This window comes from Ahaetulla prasina, chromosome 15 (assembly GCF_028640845.1).
Source record: "Ahaetulla prasina isolate Xishuangbanna chromosome 15, ASM2864084v1, whole genome shotgun sequence".
Lineage (NCBI taxonomy): Eukaryota > Metazoa > Chordata > Lepidosauria > Squamata > Colubridae > Ahaetulla > Ahaetulla prasina.
In genome coordinates this window covers 14,686,992-14,710,044 of record NC_080553.1, presented here as the reverse complement: position 1 = coordinate 14,710,044, position 23,053 = coordinate 14,686,992, and the positions used below count along the sequence as shown (strand labels likewise).

The window sequence follows — 23,053 nt, the reverse complement described above, 5'->3', positions numbered from 1 at the left end:
TTCTTCCTTTCTATCTCTTTTCCTCTTTCTTTCCTTCCTTGCTTCTTTCTCGTCCTTCCTTTTCTTTCTTTCTTTCCTTTTCTTTCTTTCTTGCCTTCTGTCTTTCCTTCTCTTTCTTTCCTTTCGTTCTTCTTCGTTCCTTCTTTCCTTCTTTTCTTTCTTTCTTTTTTCTTTCTTTCATTCATTCATTTTCTTTCTTTCCTTCCTTCCTATCACTTTTCTTCCTTTTTTTTTCTTTCTATCCTTCTTTGCTTCTTTCTCTTCCTTCTTTCTTTCTTGCCTTCCTTCTGTCTTTCCTTCTCTTTCTTTCTTTCTGTCCTTCGTTCTCCTTCCTTCCTTCTTCCTTCCTTTTCTTCCTTTTTCTTTCTTTCTTTCATTCATTCATTTTTCTTTCCTTCCTTCCTATCTCTTTTCTTCCTTTTTTTCTCTTTCTTTCCTTGCTTCTTTCTCTTCCTTCCTTCCCTTTTACTTTTTTCTTTCTTTCTTTCCTTCCTTCCTTCTTTTTCTTTCTTTCTTGCCTTCCTTCTCTCTCCTTTCCTTTCCTTCCTTTTTTCTCTTTCCTTCCTTCTTTCCTTTTCTTTCTTTCCTTCTTCCTTCTTTTTCTTTCTTTCTTTTTTTTTCTTGCCTTCCTTCTTTCTTTTTTTCCTTCCTCTCTCTCCTTCCTTCCTTCTTTCTTTGTCATGTTTTCAAGGAAGTCCAGTTGCCTTTTGAAAAGCACTATTGCATCAACAAGCTAGTGTTAAGAGGAGGCAAGACTACCACATATGAATATGAATGTATAAATACGTTTTATTGGGGCGGGTTTTCATGATTTATGGGTGCTGTCAAACCCCCCTGAGAAAACTTGAAGGCTGGTGTCTCCTCTAAAGCAGCAACCACATCATTTTTCAAACGCACGCTTCGCACGGGAAAAGGCGCCATTTGAAGGTAAGTAGACCAGTGAGGGGTAGGGAACAGCTGTGCCGTGTGATTTAGATTCGCTAGAAAGCAGGATTTCCTGCTTTCTAGCGAATATAAATCGCGCAGCACAGCTGATCATTGGAAATACTGCTTCGGACGAACCAGTAGCTTTCATTACTACCGATTCGTCCGAACCGGTGCAAACCGGTAACATTTCACCCCTGCCTCGATAAATATTACCTATCCCCCAGCTGCAGAAGTTTATAATTTGAAACCTTCTGCTTCTTTTTTTGTCTTTTAACACTTCCCACCAAATCTCTCTCACGCCGTTTGAAAACTTTCCTCTTTTTTTTTTTTATTGCTACCCACCAGAATTTTATCAGCCATCTGCTGGATTTGCTGAGATTTTGTCTGGATATCTTCTTTCAGTCGGTTCTCTCGCCGTTCCACCGTTTCCAGCCGTTTCACTTGGTTCTCCAGAGAATGGCGTCTTTCCTAGAGAAAGTTCAGACAAGAAGGCACAATGAACCCCCCACCCACCCACCCAAAAAAAAAAAGATCCAGATAGTCACCCAATGTTTTGCCATCACAAGAAGACTCGGCTCAGAATCTTGGATGATTGAATTTGAGTTTTGTTGTTTGAAAAACAACAAAAAAGTAAAAAACAATATGACGATTCTTTAATGACAACTCTGCCACGCCGTATAAATTTGGCCAGTTTCTTCTTTTTTTTTTAATTGAAAAAGTTTTACAAAATTTTCCCCCCTCCCTTTCCCCAACCCCCCTCACTTCACAAACCACTCTCCCCCCTCCCTCCCCCCCCGACTTCCCGGAACAAACACAAGGTATAGTTAAAAATAAAACAAACTTATGCTAAAAAAATTTCCCTCCCAACTCAATTATACTCCTACAATTCTCATCAGTTCCTAACTTCTCCCAAAAACAATCAAAAATAATACATCCTAATCATTCAAAGGCAGTCTGATAGCTCTTAGTCTGATATCTACTTTGAATATAGTCAATCCATTTTTTCCATTCCTTTAAAATTTGGCCAGTTTCAAATCAAGGAACTGTGGTTTCTCACTACAAGCTCAGGTGACCGCAAACAGCTGTGGCTGAATGGTCTGCAAATTCACTTCTGCCTTTATCTAAGGTAAAGGGAAAGGTTCCCCTCCCACATATTCCGTTCCCGACTCTAGGGGGCGGTGCTCATCTCCGTTTCAAAGCCAAAGAGCCAGCGCTGTCCGAAGACGTCTCCGTGGTCATGTGGCCGGCATGACTCAACACCAAAGGCGCACGGAACGCGGTTCCTTCCCACCAAAGGTGGTCCCTATTTTTTCTACTTGCATTTTTTTAACGGGCTTTCAAATTGCTAGGTTGGCAGAAGCTGGGACAAGTCACGGGAGCTCACCCTGTTACACGGCAGCACTAGGGATTCGAACCGCTGAACTGCCGACCTTTCGATCGACAAGCTCAGCGTCCACTGCCTTTATCTAAACTTCGGTTCAAATTCCCCCCCAAAAAAAACGCCATACTCTTTAAGCAAAAGTTTCAGTCAGCCACACCAGACTTTGGAATCCCGACGCGCCAAAGTTGACAACTTGCTAACCTCGGCTTCCAGCAATTTCTTTTTCATGCTTTCGTTGGAGTCCTCCCGGTTCTGCAATTTCTCCAGCTCTTTCTCGGCCCTCTCTTTGGCTTGGCGGATGTTCTGAAGCAACTCGGTGGCTTCTGAACTGGCTTTCATGGCCTTCAAAAGAGAAATGAGCCGAAGCATTTTCAGGAACCCATCGCACAAGGTTTTTAGTTTTGCGCGTCACGTAATTTGATGCATGGACGGGGGAGGGAGAATTAACAATATACTGCTCTCTACATTAGGAAGGAAGAAAGAAGGAAGGAAGGAAGGAATTCTATGGAGAGGAAGGAAGAAGGAAAGGAGGGAGGGGAGGGAGGAAGCCATTTCACCCATTTCCTCCCACTTATGACTGTATGACCTTGTTACTGGTATCCTTACAATTCATATTGACTGTTTCCTAGTATGATTTGATTGCTAATTTGTACCCTATGACGATCATTAAGTGTTGTACCTTATGATTCTTGATGAACGTATTCTATTCTATTCTATTCTATTCTGTTCTGTTCTGTTCTGTTCTGTTCTGTTCTGTTCTCCATCTTTCTCTTCTCCATCGTTCTATTCTATTCTATTCTGTTCTGTTCTGTTCTCCATCCTTCTCTTCTCTTCTCTTCCTCCTCATTCTATTCTATTCTATTCTATTCTGTTCTGTTCTATTCTATTCTATTCTCCATCTTTCTCTTCTCTTCTCCATCATTCTATTCTATTCTATTCTATTCTATTCTATTCTATTCTATTCTATTCTGTTCTCCATCCTTCTCTTCTCTTCTCTTCCTCCTCATTTTATTCTATTCTATTCTGTTCTATTCTATTCTCCATCTTTCTCTTCTCCTCCATCATTCTATTCTATTCTATTCTGTTCTGTTCTATTCTATTCTATTCTGTTCTCCATCCTTCTCTTCTCTTCCTCCTCATTCTATTCTATTCTATTCTATTCTATTCTATTCTATTCTATTCTATTCTATTCTGTTCTGTTCTGTTCTGTTCTATTCTATTCTCCATCTTTCTCTTCTCTTCTCCATCATTCTATTCTATTCTATTCTATTCTGTTCTCCATCCTTCTCTTCTCTTCCTCCTCATTCTATTCTATTCTATTCTATTCTCTTCTATTCTATTCCTTTCTGTTCTCCATCCTTCTCTCTCTTCTCTTCTCATTCTATTCTATTCTATTCTGTTCTATTCTATTCTCCATCTTTCTCTTCTCTTCTCCATCATTCTATTCTATTCTATTCTATTCTGTTCTCCATCCTTCTCTTCTCTTCCTCCTCATTCTATTCTATTCTATTCTGTTCTATTCTATTCTCCATCTTTCTCTTCTCCTCATTCTATTCTATTCTATTCTGTTCTCCATGCTTCTCTTCTCTCTCTCTCTTCTCTTCTCCATCTTCTCTTCTCCATCTTTCTCTCTCTCTCCATCATTCTATTCTATTCTATTCTGTTCTCCATCCTTCTCTTCTCTTCCTCCTCATTCTATTATATTCTATTCTATTCTGTTCTGTTCTGTTCTGTTCTATTCTATTCTCCATCTTTCTCTTCTCTTCTCCATCATTCTATTCTATTCTATTCTATTCTATTCTATTCTATTCTCCATCCTTCTCTTCTCTTCCTCTTCATTCTATTCTATTCTATTCTATTCTATTCTATTCTATTCTCCATCCTTCTCTTCTCTTCCTCCTCATTCTATTCTATTCTATTCTATTCTATTCTATTCTATTCTATTCTGTTCTGTTCTCCATCCTTCTCTTCTCTTCCTCCATCTTTCTCTTCTCCATCGTTCTATTCTATTCTATTCTGTTCTGTTCTGTTCTCCATCCTTCTCTTCTCTTCTCTTCCTCCTCATTCTATTCTATTCTATTCTATTCTGTTCTGTTCTATTCTATTCTATTCTCCATCTTTCTCTTCTCTTCTCCATCATTCTATTCTATTCTATTCTATTCTATTCTATTCTATTCTATTCTATTCTATTCTATTCTGTTCTCCATCCTTCTCTTCTCTTCTCTTCCTCCTCATTCTATTCTATTCTGTTCTATTCTATTCTCCATCTTTCTCTTCTCTTCTCCATCATTCTATTCTATTCTATTCTGTTCTATTCTATTCTATTCTGTTCTCCATCCTTCTCTTCTCTTCCTCCTCATTCTATTCTATTCTATTCTATTCTATTCTATTCTATTCTGTTCTGTTCTGTTCTGTTCTGTTCTGTTCTATTCTATTCTCCATCTTTCTCTTCTCTTCTCCATCATTCTATTCTATTCTATTCTATTCTATTCTATTCTATTCTATTCTATTCTATTCTATTCTATTCTATTCTGTTCTCCATCCTTCTCTTCTCTTCCTCCTCATTCTATTCTATTCTATTCTGTTCTATTCTCCATCTTTCTCTTCTCTTCTCCATAATTCTATTCTATTCTATTCTGTTCTCCATCCTTCTCTTCTCTTCCTCCTCATTCTATTCTATTCTATTCTATTCTATTCTATTCTATTCTATTCTGTTCTCCATCCTTCTCTTCTCTTCCTCCTCATTCTATTCTATTCTATTCTGTTCTATTCTGTTCTATTCTCCATCTTTCTCTTCTCTTCTCCATCATTCTATTCTATTCTATTCTATTCTGTTCTCCATGCTTCTCTTCTCTTCCTCCTCATTCTGTTCTCCATCCTTCTCTTCTCTTCCTCCTCATTCTATTCTATTCTATTCTATTCTATTCTGTTCTATTCTGTTCTATTCTCCATCTTTCTCTTCTCTTCTCCATCATTCTATTCTATTCTATTCTGTTCTCCATCCTTCTCTTCTCTTCCTCCTCATTCTATTATATTCTATTCTATTCTGTTCTGTTCTGTTCTGTTCTATTCTATTCTATTCTCTTCTCTTCATTCTATTCTATTCTATTCTATTCTATTCTATTCTATTCTATTCTCCATCCTTCTCTTCTCTTCCTCCTCATTCTATTCTATTCTATTCTATTCTATTCTATTCTATTCTATTCTATTCTGTTCTGTTCTGTTCTGTTCTGTTCTGTTCTGTTCTGTTCTATTCTCCATCCTTCTCTTCTTTTCTCCATCATTCCATTCCATTCCATTCCATTCTATTCTTCTAGGAGGGGGTGGGCTTCCCACACCAGGGGAAAAAAAAGATAGAAGTCATAGAATCCATGAGTTATCTTTTGGCACCTACCCCATTCATGAAAACCCGAATCAAATTAAACCTCCGCAATCTGTTGCCATCTCCGCGCTCATTATATCATCTCCAAAGCAAGCCTTGACTCCTGAAAACGCTCACATACCTGGTGCGGGGTGTGTATGTGTGTGTGTGTGTTTGTGTCTGTGTGTGTGCCCGACTTGGCCTTCTCAAGTTTAAATTCCTACCCAATAGTCCAAATTCTGACTCAAACTTTGTTTTTAAAAATAAGCCAGCCCTGACAGGTTGTGAAGAGGAGAAAGCATTGAGCATCACGATTTCCAGGCGCATCCCCCCCCCACATCCCCTCCCCGTCTCTCCTTCCTATCGACCAGCGGGATGACTAACTCTTGTTTTGGAACACCAGACTCTTATTCCGCCCTCCTCTGCATTACAGCTTGCGGGAAAATTATAGGAGATTTATAAACTTGTGTAGGGGGGAAAAAATCAAACCCCAAAAAAACCTGCCTTTCCCACCCACCCCCCATCACCAAGTTTCTCACTCAAAAGCCATTGATTCTCCGGCCACGTCTGGACTTAAAATCTCACCTTGGTCAGCTTCTCTTGGAGTTCTTGAATTTTCACCTGTTGATCTGCATTGATCTAGCCAAGAGAGGGAGAGAAATAAGAACAGAGTGACAAAACTGGACGGGACCTTGGAGGTCTTCTAGTCCAACCCACTGCTTGAGCAGGGACCCTATGCCGTTCTATTCTATTCTATTCTCCTCTTCTCCCTGCCCCTACGCTATTCTGCCCTCCCGTTCCAGTCCCGCCCCTCCTGTACTCTGTTCTCTATTATATTCTCTATTCTACTCTCCTCTCCTCTCCTCTCCTCTATTCTATTCCATTCTCTATTCTAGTCTCTATTCTTCTCTTCTCCTCCCCTCCCCTCCTCTATTCTCCCCTCCCCTCCCCAATTCTCTATTATTCTTTTCTCCATAATTCTATTCTATTCTGTTTTGTTCTGTATACTCCTCTCCTCTATTCTAATCTTTTCTATTCCATTCTCTATTCTTCTCTTCTCCTCCCCTCCCCTTCCCTACTCTATTCTCCCCACCCCACTCCACCCCTCTTCTCTATTCTTCTCTTTTCCATCATTCTGTTCTATTCTATTCTATTCTATTCCATTCCATTCCATTCCATTCCATTCCATTCCATTCTCCTTCCTTTTTCTATTCTATTCTATTCTATTCTATTCTATTCTATTCTATTCTATTCTATTCTATTCTATTCTATTCTATTCTATTCTAATTCTATTCCATTCCATTCTTCTCTTCTTCTGCCTATTCTATTCTACTCTATTCCATTCCATTCCATTCTCCATCTTTCTCTTCTCTTCTCTTCTCTTCTCTTTTCTCTTCTCTTCTCTTCAGGCCTTCTGTGAAATTTCTGTCTTTATTTAGCCGTCCGGTTTCCCCATTCTTTCCTCCTGAACCTTGTCCTAGGCCCAACCTTCCCCAATTTACCTTCTCCCCTCTGCTCACGCAGCTCAACGACTCCTTACTTTCTGAGTCCTTAGAACCTCTAAGCTGGCGCAGGGATATTTTTCCACGCGCTTCAAGTCACAACACTTGAAATCTTATAAGCTGCCTAAGATTGGGAGTTTCCCTTATGGGGATAAAAATGTTCAGGAAGATTCCATATAATGCTAATGTGGTCAAACAGGACACAGTTTCTATCACTACCGCCTGTCCCCAGATCCCAGTTTTAAGTCCAGAATACATTTGATTTTATGATTTTTCCTCTCACAAAACCTAAATCCAGGGAGGATCCTCTAGCTAGTCCCTCACTGCCAATCAAACTGCGGGTCAGCCAACTATTGTATTTATTCTGGGATACCAAAGGTGTTTTTTTTTTCAAAAAGCAACTGGACTTTCTTTGGGTTTTTCCTTGAAGACGTTTCGCTTCTCATCCAGGAAGCTTCTTCAGTTCCCAAAGGCAACTGGAACTTCCTTCATTTTTCCTTGAAGGTGTTTCGCTTCTCATCCCAGAAGCTTCCTCAGTTCCCAAAGGCAACTGAACTTTCTTGGTTTCTCCCTGAAGACGTTTCACTTCTCATCCAAGAAGCTTCTTCAGTTCCCAAAGACAACCGGAACTTCCTTCGTTTTTCCTTGAAGGTGTTTTGCTTCTCATCCGGGAAGCTTCCTCAGTTCTCCGGTTCCAATCCTTCTCCGGAACTGAGGAAGCTCCTCGGATGAGAAGCGAAACGCCTTCAAAGAAAAACAAAAAATGTCCACTTGCCTTTTAGAAAAACATCTTTGGGGCCACCAGGATCTGGATCAGAGGTCTCCAACCTTGGTCCCTTTAAGATTTGTGGACTTCAACTCTTGAGGAACTCTGGGAGTCCACAAGTCTTAAAGGGACCAAGGTTGGAGATCCCTGATCTGGATAATTTGAGAATCCCCATAGACATTTATTCCGGGATGTTATCGCGAAGAATTCCACAAAGAAAACGGGATTTATAAACATACCTTCTCCAGCTTGGAATACAGCTCTCCTACTTCTGTTTTTCCTTGGTCTTTAACCTTTTAAGTGAGAATTAAACATAACGTGCAATTTAGTAATCGGATCCAGATTAAGAGAAAATTACGCAGCTCTGAAGTTTCCATGTTCTTATATCTCACACACAAACACACACTTTTATTGGAGAAATAAAGGTGAAATCTTGCAGGTAATTGTGATTCAAAAAAAGAAAGAGAGGGGATCTTTCTTAAGTAGATATCCTAATCTAATTGCGGTATTGAAAAATAGAATCATCGGAAATTAATAAAAGCAGTTATTAAGGACTAATTTTGACCAGAAAAAGGCAAAAATTGTAAAGGCATTTGTTCTGATTATTTTGCAGCGCACAAAGTAAACAATTTAAAATAGCAAAGTTGGAAGGGACCTTGGAGGTCTTCTAGTCCAACCCCCTGCTTAGGCAGGAAACCCCGCACCACTTCAGACAAAGGGCCGCGGTGTGGCTCAGGCTGTAAGAAGCCTGTTATTAAAACACAGCTGCCTGCAATTACTGCAGGTTCTAGTCCCACCAGGTCCAAGGTTGACTCAGCCTTCCATCCTTTATAAGGTAGGTAAAATGAGGACCCAGATTGTTGGGGGGGCAATAAGTTGACTTTGTAAATATACAAATAGAATGAGACTATTGCCTTACACACTGTAAGCCGCCCTGAGTCTTCGGAGAAGGGCGGGATATAAATGTAAACCAAAAAAAAAAAAAAATGGTTATCCAACATCTTCTTAAAAATTTCCAGTGTTGGAGCATTCACAACTTCTGGAGGCAAGTTGTTCCACTGATTAATTGTTCTAACTGTCAGGAAATTTCTCCTTAGTTCTAAGTTGCTTCTCTCCTTGATTAGTGTCCATCCATCACTTCTTGTCCTGCCCTCAGGTGCTTTGGAGAATAGCTTGACTCCCTCTTCTTTGGGGAAGCCCCTGAGATATTGGAAGACTGCTATCATGTCTCCCCTAGTCCTTTCCATTAAACTAGACATACCCAGTTCCTGCAACCATTCTTCATATGTTTTAGCCTTCAGTCCCTTAATCCTCTTTGTCGCTCTTCTCTGCACTCTTTCTAAAGTCTCCACATCGTTTTTACATCGTAGCGACCAAAACTGAATGCAATATTCCAAGAGTTGCCTTACCAAGGCCTGATAAAGTGGTATTAACACTTCACGTGATCTTGATTCTATCCCTCTGTTGATGCAGCCTAGAACGGTGTTGGCTTTTTGGGCAACAAAGCCATTTCCATCATCCCCTGGGCCCTTAGTATTCTACAGGCTAAGAAATTTTTCAAGTTGCAAGTATAAAACTTTTTTAGAACAAAATCGGATCCTTGGCAGTCAGTCTCCCAACTCCCTTTTCCAAAGACATGCTAAAGAATAACTTCTCCTTTTGGTTTCTGTACCACCTACCAGATAGTCCTCGCCTTACGACCACCCCTGAGCCCAAATTTATTTGCTGCTAAGCAAGACAGTTGTTAAATGAGTTTTGCCCCATCTTACGACCTTTCTTGCCACCGTGAGCTGAAGACTCTGTTATTCCATCGAGCGGGGCTAGCCTAAAAATGTAGTTTCAATGGGGTTTTAGTTTTATTACTATTGTTAGTTTTTTTTAGTATTTCGGCCACAAATTATATTCATTTTATTGTGTTTTTAATTTGTATTTAGTATGTCTTTTATTATTTATTATTTATTTTTATTTATTTGATTTTTATACCGCCCTTCTCCCGAAGGACTCAGGGCGGTGTACAGGCAAGATAAAACATACAATGTACAAATTAAAATGCAATTTAAAAAACTTTATTTTAAAATTAGCCTGAACAAATTAAAATATGCCATGAACTAAAAACCCCATTTAAAATTAATAAAATTTACAAAATTTAAAATTAAAATTCAATTCAAGCCAGCCCCGCGCGAATAAAAAGGTGTGTCTTCAGTTCGCAACGGAAGGTCCGAAGGTCAGGTATTTGGTGTAAGCTCGGGGGAAGCTCGTTCCAGAGTGTGGGAGCCCCCACAGAGAAGGCCCTTCCCCTGGGGGCCGCCAGCCGGCATTGTTTGGCGGACGGCACCCTGAGAAGTCCCTCTCTGTGAGAGCGTACGGGTCGGTGGGAGGCATGTGGTAACAGCAGGCGGTCCCGTAAGTACCCAGGCCCTAAGCCATGGAGCGCTTTAAAGGTCGTAACCAACACCTTAAAGTGCACTCGAAAGGCCACAGGTAGCCAGTGCAGTCTGCGCAGGAGCGGTGTTACGTGGGAGCTACGCGTAGCTCCCTCTATCACCCGCGCAGCTGGTTAAACTGGCTGTTAACTGCCCTGAGTCCTTCGGGAGAAGGGCGGTGTACAAATTCAATTATAAATAAATAAATAAAATAAACCATCATCAAGCGAATGGCTGCTGTCGTTGAGTCACACGGCTGCGAAGCGAACCCGGCTTCCCAATTGGCTAGGCTTGCCAGAAGTTCCCAAAATCGGACCACGTGACCCTGGGGCCTACACCCATCATAAATACGAGTCACTTTGCCGTTGTAACTTCAAACAGCCATTAAATGAACTGTCGTACAGCGAGGACTAGCTGTATTTTCTCTTACTATCAAAAATGAAAGTCTCCAGAACGAAGCCATTGCTGTACATGTACATGCTCACACCCTCTAAAACGGAGTCAAATTTCTCTGTAATTATGTAAAATTATATATTAGGTAAAATTTCTTAAATTGAGTTTTTGCTTGTTCTCTTTTCTCTTTTTTTTTCCCCCTTTGGATTATGGAGAACCATTTATTATTATTATTTTTTTATTGAAAGAGTTTTAAAAAACAAAAACATTTTCCCCCTTTTTCCCCTCCTTCCAAAAACCCTCCCCGGCTTCCCGGGTCAATCACAAGGTATTGTTATACATAAACCAAACATAGAATAAAATTTTCCCTTCCAATCCAAATAACCACATCCAAAGCTTTTCATCTCCCAACCCCCTCCCCATTACATAAAATAACTTTCTAATTATTCAAAGGCAATCTGATATTTCTTAATCTGATATCTGTTTTGTAGATAATCAATCCATTTTTCCCATTCAATTAAATATCTTTCCTGCGTATTGTCTTTTAAAAACTCTGAGATTTTAGCCATCTCAGCCAAATTAATAACTTTCAGTATCCATTCTTCTATTGTAGGTATCTCTTCTTTCTTCCAGTATTGTCCAATCAACAGTCTTGCTGCTGTTATTAAATTCAGAATCAGTTTAGTCTCAATCCCTGTACAATCCGTTATAATTCCTATGGAGAACCATTTATAAATTGCCATTGAAATGTAAAGATACGATCGATGATGATGTTAAGCAGAAGATATAACAGAATAATATATCAAGGGGGGAATAAAAGGGTTTTAAAATAAGTGGGAGTAGGAAAAAAGGGGGGGAAAGAAGTATAATTGGATAAAAGATTAAAGATGAAGGGGTGAAAGGTAAGATTAGACTTTTAAGAGGATTGCAAATAAGGAAAGAAAAATGAGAGAAAATACATTGGTGAGAACATGGAAGGAGGGTTGGAAAATAACCAATTGGGTGTGAACCTCTACCTGGCCGATATTTTGTTCAGAAAAGATGTTTTGTATGCTGTTGTTTGTGTCTAAAATTTTTTTTAAAAAAATTTACAATAAATAAATAAATATATAAATATATAAAACGGAGTCAAATTTCTCTCTTTAGGAGGCGGCTAGATTGGAAATCGACCAGGAAATACTGAAGGAGCTCTGACCTTAACTACTTTCTGGAGCCGGTTATGGCATTCGGTGGCTTTTCGCTTGAACTCTTCGGCGGCCAGTCGAGATTCCCTGAGCTCCGATTCATAAAGATCGCTGCGTCGGCGAGCAGAAATGAGGTCTTCTTCTAGCTGATTCATCATCAATCTCATTTCGTCCACTTGAGCTTGGTACTCCTGAGGGGCCGGGAAAGAGAAGTCAAGACCTCTTGGGAAGTTATGAAAGGGAAAAACGGAAGGGAGGAAAGGTTCTGGGAATCACAGAGATTCATCGTAGTGAAATGTAGTCATCTGTCCATTCGTTCGCTCATAAATTCATTCACTCGAATAACAGAGTTGGAAGGGACCTTGGAGGTCTTCTAGTCCAACCCCCTGCTTAGGCAGGAAACCCTACGCCACTTCAGACAAACGGTTGTCCAATCTCTTCTTAAAAACTTTCCAGTGTTGGAGCATTCACAACTTCTGGAGGCAAGTTGTTCCACTGGTTAATTGTGCTAACTGTCAGGAAATTCCTCCTTAGTTCTAAGTTGCTTCTCTCCTTGATTAGTTTCCACCCGTTGCTTCTCAGGTGCTTTGGAGAATAAATTGACCTCCCTTCTTCTTTGTGGCAGCCCCTCAAATATTGGAAGACCGCTGTCATGTCTCTTTCTCTCTCACACACACACACTAGTCCTTCTTTTCTGTAGACTGGACCTAGCCAGCCTAGTCCTTCAGAGTTTTCTCCCAGGATTAAAGTAACTTGCAAGATTTTAGATAGAATAGAATAGAATGGAATAGAATAACAGAGTTGGAAGGGACCTTGGAGGTCTTCTAATCCAACCCCCTGCTCAGGGAGGAAACCTTACACCACTTCAGACAAATGGTTATCCAACATCTTCTTTAAAACTTCCACTTCCACTAAAACTCACTAATCAGTGAGAACTGATTAATTGTTCTCACTGTTAGGAAATTCCTCCTCAGTTCTAAGTTGCTTCTCTTCTTGATTAATTTCCACCCGTTGCTTCTTGTTCTACCCTCAGGTGCTTTGGAGAGTAGCTTGACTCCCTCTTCTTTGGGGCAACCCCTGAGATATTGGAAGTCTGCTATCATGTCTCCCCTAGTCCTTCTTTTCATTAAATTAGACATACCCAGTTCCTGCAACCATTCTTCCTATGTTTTAGCTTCCAGTCCCCTCATCCTCTTTGTTGCTCTTCTCTGTACTCTTTTTAGAGTCTCCACATCTTTTTTACATCGTGGCAACCAAAACTGGATGCAGTATTCTAAGTATGGCCTTACCAAGGCCTTATAAAGTGGTATTAACACTTCACGTGATCTTGATTCTATCCCTCTGTTGATATAGCCTAGAACTGTGTTGGCTTTTTTGGCAGCTGCTGCACACGGCTGGCTCCTATTTAAGAGGTTGTCCACTAGGATTCCAAGATCCCTCTTACAGTTACTACTACGGGGTGAGGTGCCACCTATACTGTACCTGTGCATTTTGATTTTCTTGCCTAAATGTAGAACCTTCCTTTTTTCACCATTGAATTTCATTTTTTTAGATAGCGCCCAATGTTCAAGTCTGTCAAGATCCTTCTGTATCTGAGCCTATCTTCTTTTGGGAGTGTTGACTATTCCTGCCAACTTGGAGTCATCTGCAAATTTGATGAGTTCCCCATCTATCCCCTCGTCCAAATCAATCAATCATTCATTCATTCATTCATTCATTCAATCATTCATTCCATTCCATTCCATTCCATTCCATTCATTCCAGGGGTGAAATTCAGCCGCTTCCCACCGGATCACGCAATACGGTAGGGCCAACTGCGCAAAGCCCCGCCGACCCACGCGGACGTCATGACGTCCCCTTTTTGCGATGATTTTCAGCCTCTGCCCATGCGCAGAAGGCTTTGCGCATGCGCGGACGACGGCATGTGTGAGCGAAGCAAGAGAGAGCGTGGCGCACACACATTTGCAAACCAGGAGGGAAGGGAAAGGAATTTCACCCTTGATTCATTCATTCATTCAATTTTCTATAGACACCCAACTCACAACAGAACCAAGGGCGAAATCTAAAAATTTTCCTTACCGGTTCTGTGGGCGTGGCTTAATTGGTGGGTGTGGCTTGGTGGTCAGGTGACTGAATGGGCATGGTCAATAATAATAAATAATAAAAATAATAAAGTATACAAAACTTGGGAGACACCGGTCTACCAATTGCCTTTTACTAAGAGGCACCGGTCTACCACGTGTCATTTTTTGGCAGGCACCGGTCTACCTTCTTTAAAAATAGAAGCCCTGGTCTACCAATTGCCTTTTATTGAGAGGTTCCGGTCTACCACGTGCCTTTTTATGGCAGGCACCGGTCTACCTTCTTTAAAAATAGAGGCACCGGTCTACTAGCTGCCTACAGCACTGATCAGCTGTAATGCGGCCCTTTGAAGTGCCGCGGCAGTCATTTCAGGCTGTTTGCAGCTATATTACCACCGAGCGCTTCAGGGACAGAGAAGAGGAACAGCGAGGCGTGGGCAGTGGGGGGGGAGGGGAGGCAGGGATTTTTGCTACCGGTTCTCCGAACTACCTGCTCTCATCACTACCGGATCGAACGATCCGGTCCGAACCGGGAGCATTTTACCCCTGAAGAGAACACACCCCCAGAACCAAGTGAGACGTTTCCCACATTTCTGACACGCCGAACCCAAAAGGTTCGCCATCCCTTCTTCTCAGCGGTCATGATTACATCCTCGCGAACCAGAGTTATCCGTACCTGTTCTTTGATTTCCTGCAACTTGCGACTTTGCTCTCTTATATCGTGAAGGAGCTGCAGTGCCTTGTCGTCCTCTTGAGACACTTCCATCCGCGCCTGTTCCAGACTTCGCTTTAAGCTCTGGAAAAAAATGCAAGGTTGGACACAGAAAGGACCCCTTTGCCTGAGACTAGACCAAAGCAAAGGCGGTCGGCTAAGAGGAAGAAAAAACAACAACAACAACCACCACGCCCAAATTGTGGTGAACAAGAAGTTTTGCGTCTTGGCTTTTTGGGGGGTGCAATTTCCACCGTCCGATCTCAGGTGCAGAAAGAAAGACCTTCTAGAAAGATTCCTCCAGAGCGGCTAAAAATATGCAAGGACACGTTATTTAAGAAGCCCCTTGAAAATGAGACTAAGTAATCCCCATGCAGAATCACAGAGTTGGAAGAGACCTTGGAGCAATAGGGGCGAAATGCTACCGGTTCGCGAGAACCGGTAGTGATAAAAGCTACCGATTCGGGCGAACCGGTAGTAAAAAAAAAAAAAAAAAAATAGCTACCGGTTCATCCGAACTGGTATTTCCGACGATCACCTGTGCCGCATAATTTAAATTCGCTAGAAAGCAGGAAATCCTGCTTTCCAACGAATCTAAATCGTGCGACACAGCTGTTTAATCACCCCCCTCCTGTTCTACTTACCTTGTTAAGCCTCCTTTTTCCACGCAAAGCACATGGTGTGCACCGTGGGTGGCTCAGGTGGGGCCGTGGGTGGCTCAGGCTGTAAGACAGCCTGTTATTAAACACAGCTGCTTGCAATTACTGCAGGCTCAAGTCCCACCAGGCCCAAGGTTGACGCAGCCTTCCATCCTTTATAAGGTAGGTAAAATGAGGACCCAGATTGTTGTGGGGGGCAATAAGTTGACTTTGTATATAAATATACAAATAGGATGAGACTATTGCCTTACACAATGTAAGCCGCCCTGAGTCTTCGGAGAAGGGCGGGATATAAAGGTAAATAAAAAGAATAAAATAAATAAAATAAAAAATAAATAAATGTGCAGGATGCTTTTCACACGCACCGCGCATATTTTTTTATTTTTTTATTTTTATTTGAATTTATATCCCGCCCTTCTCCGAAGACTCAGGGCGGCTTACACAGTGTTAAGCAATAGTCTTCATCCATTTGTATATTATATACAAAGTCAACTAATCTGCGGAGGATTTCACCACTGCCTTGAAGATCTTCTAGTCCAACCCCCTGCTAAAGCAGGAGAACCTGATACCGTTCTGGACAATGACTTGAAAATCTCCAGTGATGACTTCAAAGGGACGACATTCTACTGATTAATTGTTCTCACTGTCTGGAAATTTCGAGGTTGGATCTGTCTTTGATGAGCTTCCATCCATTACTTCTCGTCCTGCCCCCTGGTGCTTTGGAGACCATTAAATGGAGGCCATTAAATGAAATCTACTGGACCATTTCTTAAGAGATGGGCCATAGCTCAAAAGATTAGCACTGAAGTTCCCAGTGTCAATCAATCGGTCATCAGCGGTAAGACTAAGAAAAGATCTAAAACCTTGGAAAACCACAATCATAGGGAAGGCCAACATTTTGGGACCAGATACACCGATTATGGAGGCTTCTTGATTTCTATTTGTTGATACTACACCTTGAGGAAGATCAATTAGAGAGATCCACAGATTTAGGATTGTAACTCCTAAAGAATTGCCTTTAAGCTGACGTTACTCAAGAAGATGCTCAAAAAACAAACAACCCCATCCCTTTAGTTTTTCTCTGCCTTTTTAAGACACAACAGAAATACAGGTAGTCCTTGATTTACAAATGTCTGTTTAGTGATCGTTCAAAGTTACAACAGCACTGGGGAAAAAAAGGTGAAACTTACGACCATGTTTCACAGTTACCACCTTAGCGGCGCTCCCCTCCCCCCGCCCAATGGTCGTGTGATCCAAATTCAGACGCTTGGCAACCGATTCCTACTTACGACGGTTGCAGGGGGTTACGCACTCCCCCTTTTGTGACAAGCTTCTGACAAGCAAAGTCGACGGGGGGAAAATACCACAGGTTCACCGAACCACCGTGCGACTCATTAAACAACCGCCATCATTCGCTTAACAAGCGTGGCAAGGAAAGTCGTCCAACGGGGGGGGGGGGGTTTGGCCCAAACTCGCTTAACAAACGTTTGGCTTAGCCACAGAAACGTTGGGGGGGGGCGCTCAATGGCGGTCGTAAGTCGAGGACTCCCGGCATGCTTTCGCCTCGGTATCGCGATCCAAACCCTCAGGCTCCCGTGACCCCCGATATCCCGTAACGAGACTTCAAAAGGCTTTTCAAACGATAAAACCGTCGGGAGCAAATTTCTTAAAATGGTGCCACCAGCCCTGGGGGGAGGTTGCCAAATTGCCAACTCAAGATCCCTTTAAAGGTCCACCGGGATGAGGGGTTTCAGGGGAGAGGCTCACACTGCATTCTGTGATGTAAGTAGCCAGGTCCTGTTCCAGGAGGGATCGCTGCGTCTCGGAGGCTTTCAGTTCCACCTCCTTTTGGCTGAGCACAGCCTCCACCTCTGACACTCTGCGATGCAGGCGCGTCATTTCCTGCTCCATCTGCAAACAGACATCGAAAGGTTTTTTTTTTAAAAAAAAGGGACGTCCGGCGGGCGCGACGGTGAGAGCGGGAGAAGACAAGGCAAGCCCCCGGGAAGGTTACGAGACGAAAGATGTTTAGTAAGGTGTTTTAAAAAGGCAAATACCATTATTTCTGGTCCTGGGGAATTCACACTTCCTTCTCGGGAGGGAAAAGCAGTAATTCTAAGTCACCCCATTCATTCACGCGGCTTGTTCGCATCCAGTCCCTCTTCGAACCCCGGTTAGCAAAGAAGTCACAATCATTTTTTCACCTGATTGGGTTTGTTTTATTATTATTATTTTTTTTCCTCTCTCTCTTTCGCTCCAGAGATGGGTCACTTTAGCTTTATCCCAAATCCATCTCGGACCAGAAGAGGATTTCCCCCCATATCTTTCCGAGGGATCAGAGATCGACGCGGATCAAAGCAACTCCCACGAAGTTCCTCAAAAGGGGAATGGGAGTTTCCACAGATCCCCACGGAGTTTATTTCCAAGAAAAAGAGTTAGAACACAGTTCGTCGCAAATCAAAGAAGCGGTCACAGTTACGGAAGCGGAAAGAAGGAAAAGTGGGGAAAAAACACCCCCCCAAGATTTTGCAGTACTCAAAGAGAGAATTAGAAGAAGAAAAGCATCAGATGAAGACGGCATGTGAAGTGCTGGAAATCAGAGCTGGGCTGATCAAAGATCTTGGGTGGATCCAGAGCTTCTTCTGGTTAACGGGAGCGGCCCTGGAAAGAGACATGACCTAAGCTCATCTCTTTCTGCACAATGAGGAAAAGTCTATGCTGAAGCCGCCAACCGACGTCAACCTCTGGCAGGTCCTTTAGGCCGGACAGGTTGTGGACTTCTGGAGCAAGGAGGAAGGCCGGCCATGTGAATAAATACCTTGTGACACTTATCCTGGGTGTCTCGTAGCTCTTTGCTCTTAAAAAGGAGTGTCTTTTCCATGGAGCTAATTTTCGCGGGAGAATCCGACCGCAAAGCAGACCTTGAAAAAAAGAGGAAAGAAAATGAATCTCAAACACTGCGTATAAATATATGTGATATTCCAATCTGTAGCCTAAGAGCAGGGGTGAAATCCTAGTGGTTCACTCTGGTTCGGGAGAACCAGTAGTGATAAAAAAAAAAAGCAACCGGTTCGAATGAACCGGTAGTTAAAAAAAGCTTTCTAGCGAAGCTAAATCGAGCAGCACAGCATATCCCCACCTCACTGTTATATATTCCGAAGCCTCCTTTTGGCACGCACAGTGTATGTATTATTTATTATACATTTTATATATTAGATATATTTAATGTATAATATATATTATATTGCTTGGATAAGCCTATATATATATATAAAAGGCCTAATATATAATTATAAGGCCTATATATAATATATAATTAGGCGATATATGCACACACACACACACACATACATAAAGGTAAAGGTTCCCCTTGCACATACGTGATAGTAGTTCCCTACTCTAGGGGGCACTGCTCATCTCTGTTTCAAAGCTGAAGAGCCAGCGCTGTCCAAAGACGTCTCCATGGTCATGTGGCTGGCATGACTCAACGCCAAAGGCACATGGAACGTTGTTCCCTTCCCACCAAAGGTGATTCCTATTTTCCTACTTGCATTTTTTTACCTGCTTTCGAACTGTTGGTTGGCAGAAGCTGGGAGAAGTCACAGGAGCTCACCTTGTTACGTGGCACTAAGGACTCGAATCATTGAGCTGCCGACCTTTCGATCGATAAGCTCAGCATCTTAACCACTGCACCACTGCATCCCTACATCCCTAAGTATACATACATACATAATGCCACCTAATTATATATTATATATAGGCCTAACTATATTTTATATGTATATTATATATATAAGGCCATATATATATATTTTAACTGCTAGTGGGGGTTTGAACTGATTGGGTGGGAGCTTGGCTGTGCTCTGATTGGCTGGGGGTTTTTTTGTGCTCTGATTGGCTGGGGGTGTGTCCTGTTTGGGTGGGGGCTTGGTTGTGCTCAATTTAGTCTGTGTTGCAGGGGAATTTGAGCTGGTGAGCTGCATAGCTGTTGTTTGGCTTTGTGGTCGTGCTACATCTTCATAGTGGGTGTCAGTCTGCTGCATGTATGGATTGGAGGGGTTTGAAATGGCTAATGTTGCAGCTGCAGTCTGGCTTCTGGTCCTTGGTCGTGCTTCATGATCAGTGTGGGTTTGGGTCTGCTTTCCAAGCTCCCACCCAATCAGTTCAAACCCCCACTAGCAGTTAAAAGGAAGAAACAGCTGTGATCACACATTGCTCCCAGAAGCACGAAGCTGAAGCCTGAAGATGACGAATGAGACTTCGTCGAAACGTCGCCAAGACACTTCCAATTTTACATGGGAGAAAACCCGAACAACCAAAGACCTACATATATATATATATGTTTTATATATGTATATATATATATGTATATATATATGTTTTCTGAGGTTTTCGCGGGTGTTTGTATGTAGGTCTTTGGTTATTCAGGTTTTCTCCCGCGTATATATATATATATATATATATATATATATATATATATATATATATATATATAAATATAGGTCTTTGGTTGTTCGGGTTTTCTCCGTGTAAAATTGGAAGTGTCTTGGCGACGTTTCGAAGTCTCATTGTCATCTTCAGGCTTCAGCCGTGCTTCTGGGAGCAATGTGATCGCAGCTGTTTCTTCCTTTTAACTGCTAGTGCACAAAAGAGCACAAAAAAACCCCCATCCAATCAGAGCACAGCCAAGCTCCCACCCAATCAGTTCAAACCCCCACTAGCAGTTAAAAAGGAAGAAACAGCTGCGATCACACATTGCTCCCAGAAGCACGAAGCTGAAGCCTGAAGATGACGAATGAGACTTCGTCGAAACGTCGCCAAGACACTTCCAATTTTACACGGGAGAAAACCCGAACAACCAAAGACATATATATATATATATATATATATATATATATATATATATATATGTACTCCACAACTTACGAGAGTTTAGCCCCAAATTTATGTTGCTAAGTGAGAATGTGTTAAGTGGGTTTTCCCCATCTTACGACTTTTCTTCCCAAAGTTGTTAAGCAAGTCACTGCACTTGTTCAGGTAATAACTTGGCTTTTAAGGGAATCTGGCTTCCGCATGGACTTTGCTTGTCCAAAGGTTGCAAAGAAGGGGAATCCCAAGACTCTCCGGTGACACTCCGACCGTCATAAGTATGAACCAGTCTGCCAAGCATCTGAATTTCGATCACATGACCACGGGGATGCTGGAAAGGTTGTCATAGCGAAAAAACGGTTCTAAAGTCACTTTTTTGTTGTAACTTTGAACGGTCGCTAAATGAACTGTTGTAAGTCAAGGACTACCTGTACAGACAGTCCTTGACTTACAACCAACAATCAGGACTAGAATTTCCATCGCTACGCCGGGCGATTGTTCAGTGAGCCAGGCCTGATTTTTACCATTTTTTTTTTGCCACTGTTGTTAAGTTTTTCAGTTGTTAAGCAAATCAGGCCGTCATTAAGTGAATCCCGCGTCCTCCTTTCGTTTTGCTTGCTGGGAGTCCGTGTGGAACAGTCCCAAAATGGCGACCACGTAATCCTGGCATGCTACGGCCGTTGTAAATACGTACCAATGGCCAAGCACCTGGATTTTTATATCCCACGTGACCAACTGGGATGCCGCGACGGTCGTAAGCGCGAGGATTGGTCGCAAGTCCCTTTTTTCAGTGCCGCTGTAAAGTCCATGAATGGCTGCAGCGTATCATGATAAGTATAACCGGTGGTTTGACTGCATTTTCCTTCTATGAGGATCCAGATTGTTGTGGGGGGCGATTAGGTTGACTCTGTAAACAGCTTAGAGAGGGATGGAAGCGGAATATAAGTCTAAGGGTTGTTGCTATCTGTCTCTCTCTCTCTCTCTCTTTTTCTTCTTTCTATCTTCTATTTACCTATCATCCATCCATCCATCCATCCATCCATCTTCTTTCTATCTTCTATTTACCTATCATCCATCCATCCATCCATCTTCTTTCTATCTTCGATTTACCTCATCCATCCATCCATCCACCATCCATCTTCTATCTATCTATCTTTTATCTACCTATCTTCCATCTAACTATCTTCTATCTACCTATCATCCATCCATCATCCATCCAGCCAGCTGTCTTCTTTCTATCTTCTATTTATCTATCATCCATCCATCTATCTATGTATCTCTATCTAGAATAGAATAGAATAGAATTTTTATTGGCCAAGTGTGATTGGACACACAAGGAATTTGTCTTGGTGCATATGCTCTCAGTGTACATAAAAGAAAAGATACCTTCATCAAGGTACAACATTTACAACACAATTGATGATCAATATAGCAATATAAATCATAAGGATTGCCAGCAACAAGTTATAGTCATACAGTCATAAGTGGAAAGAGATTGGTGATGGGAACTATGAAACGATTAATAGTAGTGCAGATTCAGTAAATAGTCTGACAGTGTTGAGGGAATGTATCTCTATCTATCTATCTATCTATCTATCTATCTATCTATCTATCTATCTATCTATCTTTTATCTACCTATCTTCCATCTACCTATCTTCTATCTACCTAGCATCCATCCATCATCCATCCATCCATCTCTCTATCTATCTAAAGGTTGACTCAGCCTTCCATCCTTCCGAGGTGGGTAAAATGAGGGCCCAGATTGTTGGGGCAAGAGGCTGACTCTGTAAACCGCTTAGAGAGGGTCTGTAAAACACTGTAAAGTAGTATATAAGTTTAAGTGCTATTGCTAGTGCTCTATCATCTATCTATCTATCTATCTATCTATCTATCTATCTATCTATCTATCTATCTGTCTATCTTCTATCTATCTTTTATCTACCTATCTTCCATCTACCTATCTTCTATCTACCTAGCATCCATCCATCATCCAACTATCATCCATCCATCCATCTATCTCTCTATCTAGCTATAGGACGACTCAGCCTTCCATCCTTCCGAGGTGGGTAAAATGAGGACCCAGATTATTGGGGTTTGCAAGAGGCCAACTTTGTAAACCGCTTAGAGAGGGCTGCAAAGCACTGGGAAGTGATATATTCCTCTTTTGCCATTGCTATCTATCTACCTATCTATCACCTATCTATCTAAGGTTGACTCAGCCTTCCAATGTCGGCAAAATGAGGACCCAGATTGTTGGGGTTTGCAAGAGGCCGACTCTGTAAACCGCTTAGAGGGCTGTGAAAGTGCCGTGAAGCGGCATATAAGTCTAAGGGCTTTTGCTATTGCTGTATCTTGGGTCTCATCATCCCTTCAACTTTGCATTATTCTCCTTTCAATGGCCGTCCCTTGTTTTTTGTTCTTGTTTTTCTACCCAAAACTAGGACCCAAGAACAATTTATTTGTTCAAACGGTTAAGACGTTGAAAGGCTCAACCTGGCATATCGCAGTCACAAAGATCGTGCTTTTCGTTCTACAAATGCAAATGCCAAAAAATAAATAAATAAATGCTTTTTCGTCACGCAAGCTATGTGACTTTGGGAGAGATGTTTCACAGCCCTGTAATTGGGCTTGATAATCATAGCTGATAGCTTAAGAGTACTGTGCAAATGAATCCCATGTTTATTCAATAAGCTTTCATTAAATAAAACCCAACCAAAAATAAAATAATTAAATCAGCCAAATGTGACTTATTCAATAAACACTGTTTACAAATGCCACCAGAGAGCTTAAGGTT

At 41.7% G+C, this 23,053-nt stretch overlaps 1 protein-coding gene across 1 annotated transcript in view; it reads right to left on the bottom strand.

Moving 5' to 3' along the window:
• CIT (citron rho-interacting serine/threonine kinase) overlaps positions 1–23,053 on the bottom strand; it is a 127,407-nt gene that overhangs the window by 73,751 nt on the left and 30,603 nt on the right. The window contains exons 11-18 of the mRNA XM_058158309.1: positions 18,208–18,310; positions 17,157–17,300; positions 14,695–14,814; positions 11,949–12,128; positions 8,177–8,230; positions 6,255–6,308; positions 2,510–2,650; positions 1,270–1,395 (exon numbers count right to left, since the gene is read on the bottom strand). Of these exons, the coding sequence (XP_058014292.1) occupies positions 1,270–1,395; positions 2,510–2,650; positions 6,255–6,308; positions 8,177–8,230; positions 11,949–12,128; positions 14,695–14,814; positions 17,157–17,300; positions 18,208–18,310 (922 nt within the window). The remainder of the gene's footprint in view (positions 1–1,269; positions 1,396–2,509; positions 2,651–6,254; positions 6,309–8,176; positions 8,231–11,948; positions 12,129–14,694; positions 14,815–17,156; positions 17,301–18,207; positions 18,311–23,053) is intronic.